The following is an 11,608-nucleotide window of genomic DNA, read 5'->3' as shown; positions in this document are numbered from 1 at the left end:
TTGAGTTTGGGAATTTGAGCAACTGATATCATATATATGTGAATGTCAATTATTACTGTTTGCAGTAAAAACAATGATATTTTTGGAAAGAATGAGTAAATTTTTGCGCAGTCCAAATGTCTAAATTTGATTTTCCATTTCCATGCATTCACGAGTAATATGCATTTTTGGAAAGAATGAGTAAATTTTTGCGCAGTCCAAATGTCTAAATTTGATTTTCCATTTCCATGCATTCACGAGTAATATGCACTTGATTTGCGCAGCCCGAATGCCTAAATTTCACTTCCAAAAGTGTACAAATTGGTGTTCGATTGAAAAAGAAATTGTCTGATCATGCTGACACTCTTTCCTTGCAGACTTACCTCAAACAATTTGTTCTTCCTGCCTGGAATGTCATGTCAGTGGGTGGATTTGAACAAGCTATCAAGAATTAATTGGAAAGAGCTTGTGTCATTGGCTGTTCCTTGTCTTTATTTTGCGCTGAATTCATCAAGGTTATTGGTACTCATTGCAAGAACTTAAAAGTTATGTTCCCTTTTGACATAGATTTTGCAAGGGCCAGCTACCTATACATCAAAACTTAAGGTCTTTTAAGTCTTCAGAGCATAATGGTGCACAAGGAGGCTTTGGTTTTTATATTGGACAAAATGGAACATCTATAAGAGCCTTTTCAGCGGCATAGCCTAGCCCGAGGCTAGGGGAGGAAAAAAAAAAAAAAAAGTGTTCCAGCGCACAGCCCAGGCCCGAGGGCAAGGTGGGACCCAGCAACCTGGGCTGGCCCGAGGGCAAGGTTGGCCCGAGCTCCAGCCCTCGTTTTGGTGCTACAGTATCGCTACAGTGCCGAAGTGCTACAGTGATGCTAGTGTCTGGCGCTACAGTACCACTAAAAGTCCACGTGTCGCACTCTGGGCTCTCCGATCAGATTTTTTTCTCCAATCCAACGGCAGCCAATTTTTGTGCAATAAAAAAATGAAAAAAATTGAATTTTTTTTTAAAAAAAAACCAAAAAAATACTCTTTTTTTTTTTTCTATAAATACCAAAATTTTATCCGATTGAGATATGAATTTTATAATAAATATTGATATGTACGAACCCAAAAATATTATATAAATTAATTTTTTTATTAAAAAATTTGTGAAAAAAACAAAAAAATGAATAGTAATTGCCCTTAGCCATGGCTAGAGGTGGGCACGGTTCGGTTTGGACCGGTTTTCGGTTCGGTTTTAATTAAAAAAATTCAAAAATTGTCCGGTCCGATTCCGGTTCCGGTTCGGTTTTGAACCGGATTATAAAAATTATTTTTTAAAATTGTTTTGTAATACAATTCTCAACTGAAATATTATTTTTTTTACTTGAAAATTAACAAATTATTCAATTTCATATAAAAAATAAATATTAAAGTGAGAAAAGAGAGATATTTTGACATTGAACTTGGATAAATATTAAGTTTTTTTTAGTGAAATTAAAAATATAGCATTAAATATAAATATATATTGAAATTATATATTTTTTTAGTTTCACCGGTTCGGTTCGGCCCGGTTCGGTTTTTGAAGACATGGAACCGGACCCGAAACCGGTCCAAACAGGTCCGGTTCGGTTTTTGACTTTTTGGTCAACTCGATTTTTTTCCGGTTTGGTTCGGTGTGGTTCGGCTCGGATTTCCGGTTTGCCGGTTTGAGTGCCCACCCCTGGCCATGGCAATGGGTGGAAACACAAAATACTATTTGCAAGGGCAGCCGCTATTCACGTGAATAGTGGTTGCCCTAGCTCCACCCTTACCATGGTTAAAGGCAAATGGATGGAGTTGCTCTAAGTGCTGAATATATCTCACTGCCTCCTTAAAGAGGACTCCGAATCTCCAGGCTCCATTGTCGAACATAAACATCTCGACAAGTCAATCCTTGACCTCACGGCTCAATACGTTTCTTTTTTTGTCAGAGGGAGTCCTGCATAATGTAAGGGGCACCATAAATGTGGACATGCTGTAAATAAAGTTTGCTTTTGTAGACTATTTCCTTTTCATGCTGCAGATAGCTTGTGTTATGCCTGAATACGTCTATAAAGGTCTTCTTTTTTTTCTTTTCCTTTTTTTTTTCTGATGAACAAAGCAACCTTGGACTTTTTCTGGACTAGAAAGATCATCAATTGTAACCTTAGCTGCCCAAAAATTATACTAGAGTCTAATGTGATTTACGTACTTCTCCGAAGGTGAATACCGTATTCTACAACAGTCATTTTGATTGTGCCTGGCCATTACCCAATAGATTGCAAATTCAAGCCATCACTCAATTTGATAATGTTCCTTGATAAGGACATTAATCGTGAATTTTTCCATATAAGTTCAACATCAAAATAACACTGACGTCAGAAGAATCCCTATTTTTCTGTAACAAGTATAGTGATGTTTTGAAATAATTTATTTGCCGTGCATTTCTTTAATCAAAGACAAGGCGTCCAATGGTCGTCATCACTTACAAATGTTTGCAGGCAAGAAAAATGGGAAGCAAATATTGTTTTCTTTTATTATAAAGGAAGTCAAATTAGGCAGCCGCTGTTTTAATGCTTCAAAGGCCAAAGAACATTACTGAAATGTTCTTCTTACAGCCGAATCAAGCTCTCAATTCAGTTTTAAAACAACGTGAAGAGGCTTTGAACAAAATGCTTATGGTCAAATAAAGCTCAAACTAAGAAAAAAAAATATAAAAGCGCAAAGGGCTTGTAGCTCAAGTGAATAAGAATTTAAGAACATTTACTTTTGCATTCAAAGTCCGAGGTTTAATTACCCCCTCCCCAATCCTTCATATAAAAAACGAAACAAAACAAAAGCATACCAAAACTTGTTTTCGATGAGAGGTCATGGGTAGGTGTGTGTGTCTCTCTCACAACCCTAGCAATAGAGACTATAGAGCATGTGTACAAGGCTTTAGAGCCTGTCCTAATCAAAGTATCAAATCTAATTATTCAGGCCCCGTAATAGGGAGAAGAACTTGCATGCCACGGGAATATCATTATTTTGTTATCCATCTAATTAAGTTATGTTATGTGAAATTCTTATCACGAGTGTCGGAACGTGATTGTCGGGGATAGCCTTGCTATGTCCATGACATGCAAGTTTTTCTCTATAATAGGATCCAAAAGAAGCTATTAAAGAATGTTATTGCAAAACTAACCTGTCAGGCTGTTGTGAAGCTACTACTAGACCGTAGTCTAGGCTTCTAGTCTATCAGAAATGGATGCCAAAACAAATGACAGAAGACCATATACTCTTTGCGCCCTAGTCTTGCATCCAATCAGATGATTGATCTCCTATATTTCGTAGACTTAATCTCTAGAATTGATTTATTGATTTATAAATCTAATAGAAAAAACTCCACTTTGCCATCACGATTTTCGTTTAAGATGCCATGTTTGAAAAAATTTCTTTTAATAAATCATTGTTGGATGCTTAACATTTAATATCGCAATAATATAGTAGTGTTATTATATGCGCCGATGATATATTACTTTTCTCTCGAAATGTGTTTTAGATTCCACATACATATCATGATAAGGAGACTATATAAACATTCTAGACCGTCACCAGCGTTATTAATATGGCATTTATCTTAACATAAATCAGTTAATCATCTTGACTCGAATTGCAAACAATGACAAGAGCATTATTTCTCAGGGTCGGTGCAAGCTGATGACGTTCCAAAGAAAACTATAAAAACTAGAAGACAACATTGTCTTTGAATGGATTCACTTCAACTCAGACACGCCACACTTGGAAAACTTCAAAACCTCATCAGTTTTCTTGTCCACCTAAACTACTATCATGATGGTCAATTAAGTCCGCATTTATACGTAAATAACTGTCAACTGTTGATGTAACATTATACCTACTAATTTTCTTGTATAAAAACTCTTACCTAACCTAATTATAATTCATCTTCTCATCCATCCTTACCACTTGCCGGTTTACAACAGACCTGTTTTGTTCTAAATTCTCTTCGCATTAATCAACTTTTCATGAATTTTTCCTTTTTTATGGGCCCTATTATTTTGTCATTGGAAGATTGGAAGAATGAAGAAGGATCAATGGGAGCCCACATTTGGGTGGTTGTGTTTGTGTGTATATATGGCACAACTTGTTATTAATAATCCTGCTGGAATATACTTAATTAGTCATGTGATGGTCATCCTTTGATATCCAATTAGAATTAAATCAATAGCTTAGAAGCCTAAACACGTGATGGTGATGCAGCAAGCAAACCCTAAGAGCACAGACCGTGGATGCCACGTGTCAGTGGGATCTTGTACCAAGTGTCTCTAACTGTACCTCAAGTCTTCCCCAATAATTACATCACAAATAAAACTATGAGCTAAAATCAGCATAGAAAGAAACAATTAATGTTTAAGTCAACTCCCCACAGCCCATCACAAACCGTTTTTCACATTAACACTTCATTGGGTACTAAAAGACCAGATTAGCCTTCAAATGTATAAGAATGAAGTAAAAAAACAGGCATCTGTTCACACTCTCAGAGCTTTCTGCAATGATCTGCAAGGCTGCAACACAAACCATCTTCGATTAGTATATTGGAAACAACAGCTACATGCATAAAACTGCAGAAAGAGATGACAAATGCAAGATGATTTTTCTGAGTTTGGGCAATTTGGGTATTTTAAAGGATGTTTCGCAAATACGCAACGACGATCGGGCATTTATGTCATTTCAGTAGAATTAATTGTGAGTTTTGGCTCCATCTTTCCCACAGGTTGCCATCCCATATTAAAAGACTTCACGCCTGCTTGCATTTGCGGAATGAGAGAACATACTCAGTTTTCCTAACTTGCTTCCTCTTTCTTTGTAAGAAATACTGAAATTTATCATCTCAGGAATCATGAGAATTCAGCATCTCAGAGTCGTATGTGTGGTCTTCATGATCATGCTTATGATCAGTCAGATATCAAGTTATCGTCACATCCACAGAGTGACAGCTAAAGAATCCAAGCAAACAGATAAATCTGAATCCTATTCCAGGTTTTCATGGCATTTCTCCACAGAAGCTCCAGAGGTATCCAGCAGCAGAGATGAGATCAGCCCCCTCAAAGGCGTTTCTCTACGAGAAGTTCCAAGTGGACCAAACCCTCTTCACAACTGATCAGCCCTCTTGCAATTAAGTGTGTTATTCAGTCAGACAAATACTTTTATCAGTTTCTAGTGTAAATCAATTTTTTTTTTTTTTTTGGTACTCATAGTCTCATAGACCAGTTGGGAAAGAATGTGAGCAACACTAGTCTATGAACAACGTGTAAGTCTGTAAATAGTTTTTGATTGAATGGTAAACATGTTCTCAAGAGGGGCTGCATTATGTGGTGAATATCTTAGTTGAAGAAATAGACTGACTGAATAATCTTGATCTTTTTCTTATTCTATCACTAAATAAATATTATAGTTCAAAGAAAAAAGTCAGAACCTACAAAGCAAGTTCTTGCAGAAAAGGTTTTCAAAGTACAAGAGATGACCAACTAACTTAATTACATCACAAACTAGTAGTATGTGTGTACTTATAAAGCACCTGTAATGTTGTATATAACAAGTCAACATGCAAACACCATCTAATTGATTTTGTCCTGGGTGGTGGGGCACAGTTTTGGCTCTTCTGGAGTATAAAATAATTGAAACTTAAAATATTCATAATCTGTTTGCATATTTATGTGTGTGTTTGTTTTTCCATATGAGGTCAAACAATAGATTTGGAAGGATTCTCTGATGTAACTTCCATGTTAGAAGAAAACAAATGGGAAGGTAGAAATTTTTTAAGTACATATGCCAATGCAATGTATATAAAATTAGTTTCTTTTATTCATCCTGAAAGCACAAAGAAGATTAGTGTTACAAGCAACCCAGCTTTGTGGAAGTTTGAGTGATCAGAATGATATAGATCCCTCACAAAGAATTTTCCTCTAAATGCAAGTGATGATTTGAAATCATACCAGAAATATTATAAATAAAATATACAGATCCTACTGTATGGTAAACACTTTTACCTCTTATGATCTCTAAGGATTGGACTGATTAGATTGCTTGAATTTTGAACAGAGGATTTTTCAAGATGGATTGAGTGCCCGGTAGATGGTTCTGAGTCACACCAATACATTGCACACTTTTCCGTTTAGACAAGATAGACAGAGCTTCCAACCAAATAGATTGCTCTATTCATACATTATAAGATTTAGTACTCTTCATAGATTCCGTGGTTTAGACAAACAGGGGAAACAAACCTCAAAGAAGTTTCGCTACATAATCTCACTGCCGACTGGATCAACTGAAAAATGAAGCGAAAGTGTTTTCCGAGTGATTTTATCAAACTTAGACTTCCATATCTGCAATTTTGTAAAATTTCCAAATATTAATGAAATGTCGGCCGACTGCAATGGAGACAAATCTAAGAGCTATAATTCCAAAATGTGTCTGCACCTCAAATTAGGCAAGAATCAAACTCTATACTAGCTGGTATAAAAGATTGGGAACACTTAAAAGTTTTCATCATGGACTCTAGATGTTTAGAACTATATTTTTTTCTTTTTCTTTTTTGGGTTTAGAGTAAGATTTGGATAAGAATGCATTCTATTTAGGTTCATGCCGAAGTTGATGGGGAAAAATAGGATCGAAATAGAAACAAACTACTCACTTCTTTGTACTCTGAGCTTCCCACAAATATCTCAAAAGCGTCAACTACAAAATATACCAGTGAATGACAGTCAACAAAACAGAGGCATGTATGTGAATCTACATAATGCAAACAAGAACTCACGAGACCGAAATCTGATCACTACTCCATGTGTAAACTCCTTGCTGCTGGGATTAAAATTCAGACCTGAAAATCAAATACTAATAAGATATGATACATAATTATTTCATACCACACATTGGAGTTTCTACTATATCATCAGAATAAATATTGTACAAACAGAAACAAGGGCTAAGAGAATAAAATATGCTTTGTTTTGCAGTTAATCAGCTTTTAGCTCAAACAAACCTTGAGTAGATTGGACTATTATGGATGGAAATCCCATAATAAGCCCTTCCAAAGAAACCAATGCCTCTTCCACGCGTCCAGATGCATTATCAACCAAGGAAAGAAGAAGCACAAACTCCACACCGAAGTTGAATTCCTGCTTGCAAGAGCAATTAGCTTCCCTTTTGAGAAAGAACTTTTAGATCCAAGAAATCACAAACAAAAAGCACGTGGAAATGTCTAGAACCAAAAGAGTTTAGAAAGTTAGGTTGCAACCAAAGTGGTTCAGAAAAATTAGAACTTAAATGCCAATAAGCAAAGTCATGTACAGTTTTAAAAGCCTTAAAATTCTTTTGAATGCATGCATCTTCATTCCCATAATTAGAAATGAGATATAAAGTACGTGAACTCCTGTGTACTAGACAAAGAATCTAGTATCTGAACTCGAAATAATTTTATTCAATCAATAAAACCAAATTGGGAAGGATGTTGCTTCCAACCTCTCCTTTGCGGAATATAGGTATGATATCGTCTTCTACTTCAGATTCGTAATCCACATTAGTCAATCCCTGTTTATGTACATTACCAATAAGTTGAAAAAAATACTAAACTACTCAAAGGAAAGTTGATAAGGCAGAAACTAAAGAAATGGAAGCCTAAAGCACAGAGTGTCGGTGTTTACATGTCAGGGCATACATGGCAGTAAGGCAATACATGCTCATTGAGTACTCGCAAGTAGAAAGGGTTCTCGTAAAACTTCCCAATGTCTTCTTTTCTCTGGAAACGCATGTAGACAGCATGTGTATACTTGTCGATATTTTCATTCAAGATACGTCCTACAAATGTGATCGAACATATAAGGCCATGTTTTAATGAAAATCAGACAACAGAAAAACGATTAAACTGAAACAAGTATTTGAGTTTCGAAAGTTTGAGACAGCATTGTTTTGACTATTGATTTTATACAAGTAAAGCTCACCTAATGATACCGAAAGAATGCCTCGCATTTGATACTGGGTTGTATAAAGAAAATCCAGCATATCCTTCTCTTCCTCATCAGATAAATCCTCCTTTGCTTTCAGTAGGCATATGTGGTCAACAACCTTTCTGAGTAAAATGGAAATTAGAGAAATGTTACTAATGTAACAAGTAACACCCATCGGCTACGTCACATGGTTAGCTAAAGTGTTACAAAAATGCAGCATTACCCCAAAGAGAAAATACAAAAGAAAGCAACTTTCCGATATGGTAAAGCCAATCTCAAATTCATACAAGTAAAAATGCAAAACCCCAAATTGGGTAAACTTATATTTAAGTCTGCCTCTTAAATTTATTCATCAAAGAAAATGAAAAAATGAAAAAAGTTGGAAGAGCAATGGAACCTTTTCTTCTGCACATTGAGGCTTGAGCTCTGCTCCTCCGTAGCCGAAAGTGTAACTCCCCGATTCTTTTTCCTCCCCAACCATGTACTGATCACAACAGCTCCATTCATTCGACATGCTGAACAATAATAAATTAAATTGGAGAAAGAAAACAAAATATCATAAAATATTCACTGAATTTAAAGAAATATATTTCCAAAGAATGAAATTCGTATTACCGTTAAAAGGGGCATGGCGGGAGATGATTGGTAAACTGCGGTGAGGGTTTGTGAGGCGAATGGGAGAGAGTACGGAGCACTGAGATTGAATGAGCATCTTTCTTGCTTTGCTATCTGTGCATCTCTCTGACTCTGAATGTGATTTTATATCAATAAAAAATAAGGGGGACCATCTCCTCCAGTATAAAATGGGTGGACAAGGAAAAAAACCGAACTTTTAAATTCTGGGTTTTAAATTGGCGCTTAGTTATCCACATTTACCAAAATACCCTCTTGTGTAATATGAATTCACATTTTCTCAAAATAAGTTTAGTTTACCGTAGTGGTAAGCTAACCCCCTCGCCCCTCATGGTCACCTCTTCGACACCCAATACTGTCAATATCCAGGAATTATAAACGTTTAATTTTAGTGGGGATTGGGGGCAGCTAGACCAAACCAGTAATGTGCCTTAAAACTTCCAATTTTAATTTTTGTTTGGAGATCTACTTATTAAGAGCAACTCCACCCATTTGCCCTTAGTCATGGCAAGGGTGGAGATAGGGCGACCACTATTCACGTGAATAGTGGTTGCCCTTACAAATAGTAATTTGTGTTTCCACCCGTTGCCCTAGCTAAGGGCAATTACTATTCATTTTTTTGTTTTTTCCTCATATTTTTTAATGAAAATAATTAATTTGGGTAATATTTTCAGATAAAATTTTCGGGTTCCTACGTGTCAAGACTATTCATAATCAGATAAAATTTTCGAATAAGATTTTTGGATTCAAATTTGGGATGAATTTCAAAGTTCAAATTTCAGATAAATTTTTGGGTTCAAATTTCGAATGAATTTGGGTTCAAATTTCAGATAAATTTGGGTTCAAATTTCAGATAAATTTGGGTTTAAATTTCGGATGAATTTCAAAATTCAAATTTCATACAAATTAGGGTTTAAATTTCGGATGAATTTCAAATTTCAGATAAGATTTTCATCCAATAAAATCAAGCCACGTGGCATGTCTATCTTGCCAAAATTTTCTATAAAACCAGAGGCTCAGCTCATACTTCTCACACCACATCTTTCTATATTTTCATTTCTCAGAGTTTAGAATTCATACTTCTTTCATTCTCAATGGAAGAATTTAGGAGATGCTTGGAGATGCAAGAGCGAGAAACAAATGAGAGAAACCGTAGAGCAGATGAAATCAATGAGTTGCAGAGACAAGTCGATGAGCAAGTTCTCATAGCAGTGGCTTTGCAAGAAGAAGAGAACCAAGGTCGCCGTCGTGGTTCACAAGTCGGCCGGCGCCAGAATGTGGAAAGACATAGGCATTCTCGGGGTAAGAATCTTTTGGAAGATTATTTTATCCCAACTTCTTTGTACTCTGATGTTGATTTTCGAAGGCGATTTAGAATGCAACCTCATTTGTTCAATAAAGTCATGCATGATATTTGAAGTATGGAATATGTTGAATAAAAAGGTAATTTATTGAATGCTTTGTTTATTAAATAAAGAAATCTAATACAAGTCATTAAAAAAGTAATCTAATACATGAATTACAACAACTTTAATAGAAAACATGAAAAATACAAATACATAAAAGGTATGCTAACTGATTTAATGGTTTCCATCATTTAACCAATCCGTGTTGCTAGGCCCATCATCCCGGAAAAGTCTTCTTCTCATAACATCCCTTCGTTCTAGCTTCCAAAATTGTTTTGTTTCAGGGGACATATGACTTGTATCCATCGCCATGGTTTCCCGATCCGTCTTGTCCATATCTTTTTTGCGCAAATACTCCCTTTCTCGTGCATACTCAGCTTGAAGGGCCAACTCGTTATCTTGGCGTTTTTGCTCCATTTCTATTCTTATGCCGTTTTGCCTTGCAATTTCCTCCAAAAATTGTGAATTTTGATTGCTTGAATTACCCGCTTTCTTCTTCTTCGTGGCCTTTCGGCCAATGGGCCTCGGCTCCTTTTCAATGGGTGAGTCTTGACTCATAGGAGAATCGAGAGGTGAATCCGATGTCATTGAATCACGGAGTGGCGTCTCGTTTAACACAACCTCCGGATCCGTCGGAATAATTATGAAGCATTTGCAATATTTCACCACCTCCCAACATTCATGATGAGTGAAACTTTTTTTGCCACCCGCAGTTGCACCGAACCACATTTGTGCTTGAATCATCTATTTAACAAAAAAATGGAAATGCAATAAATATTTAACAAAAAAATGGAAATGCAATAAATATTTAACATATTGAAAATGTAAGCAATATTAACAAAATATTGAAAATGCATGAAATATTAACAACATATTGAAAATGCAAGCAATATTGAAAATGCAATAAATATTAACAAAATATTTAAATTGCAAGAAATATTAACAAAATATTGAAAATGCAAGCAATATTAACAAAATATATATATTAGGAGATTAAACTTAAGAAAACAAAAATTATAAAATACTTACCTCGTTAGTACAATTTTGCCCACTTCTATAGTTGTCCATCGTTTTTGCTAGGGCATTTCTCCATTTACCCAACTCTTTATTCAGAATTTTCCACCTACTGGATAATGTCATCTCCGTACGAGTAGACCCCGGAATTTTTTCACAAAATTCGGCATGAATTTTTTTCCACATATGAAAAAATTTCATTTCATTGCCGGACACGGGACAATGACAAATTTGGAGCCAAGCCTCACACAAGGAAACATCTTCCATTGTGCTCCAAGCCCCTCCGGTTTCGATAGAAGAAGCCATAAAAATATGAAATCAAAATGCTAGATGAAAAAGAGGAAAATGTTGAGTAAAAAGAGTGAATAATAGTAGAAGTATAATGAAATGTAAGAGTATTGATGTTGAAAGTGAAGGGTATTGATAGGTATTTATAGAAAGAAAAAAAATACAAGAATTTTTAAAAAAAATTTACGATTTTTTTTCATATTTTTTTTGCCCAAAAAAGCCTCAGCCGTTGGATTAATTTGGAGAAGCAGATCAGAAGGCTGGGGAGGCGACA

The 11,608-nt window shown here is 35.6% G+C and overlaps 1 protein-coding gene across 2 annotated transcripts; it reads right to left on the bottom strand.

The window, feature by feature from the left end:
• Window positions 1-5,522: 5,522 nt before the first annotated feature.
• Window positions 5,523-8,711, bottom strand: LOC117628279. Of its 2 annotated transcripts, XM_034360695.1 has the most exons (9): window positions 8,609-8,711; window positions 8,391-8,508; window positions 7,988-8,115; window positions 7,705-7,844; window positions 7,509-7,577; window positions 7,030-7,165; window positions 6,805-6,867; window positions 6,682-6,725; window positions 5,523-6,373 (listed from the first exon to the last, which is right to left on the bottom strand). In XM_034360695.1, the coding sequence occupies exons 1-9, from the start codon at window positions 8,703-8,705 to the stop codon at window positions 6,287-6,289; spliced, it is 882 nt and encodes a 293-aa protein (XP_034216586.1). In that variant the 5' UTR covers window positions 8,706-8,711; the 3' UTR covers window positions 5,523-6,286. The 2 variants fall into 2 exon arrangements, with proteins under 2 accessions (XP_034216586.1, XP_034216587.1); XM_034360696.1 differs by lacking the exon at window positions 6,682-6,725.
• Between the last annotated feature and the right edge of the window lie 2,897 nt (window positions 8,712-11,608).

Source organism: Prunus dulcis, chromosome 5, assembly GCF_902201215.1.
Source record: "Prunus dulcis chromosome 5, ALMONDv2, whole genome shotgun sequence".
In the NCBI taxonomy this organism is placed as follows: Eukaryota; Viridiplantae; Streptophyta; class Magnoliopsida; order Rosales; family Rosaceae; genus Prunus; species Prunus dulcis.
Note: the sequence above shows the minus strand (reverse complement) of the source record. Positions and strands in the feature narration are given on the sequence as shown.

Coding starts and splice junctions, on each gene's coding strand:
- LOC117628279 (XM_034360695.1), bottom strand. CDS start 8,705: ATGCTCATTCAATCTCAGTGCTCCGTACTCTCTCCCATTCGCCTCACA. Junction 7,166..7,508: donor CTATATTCCGCAAAGGAGAG/GTTGGAAGCAAC, acceptor TCTTGCAAGCAG/GAATTCAACTTCGGTGTGGA. Junction 6,868..7,029: donor AATAGTCCAATCTACTCAAG/GTTTGTTTGAGC, acceptor TTTGATTTTCAG/GTCTGAATTTTAATCCCAGC.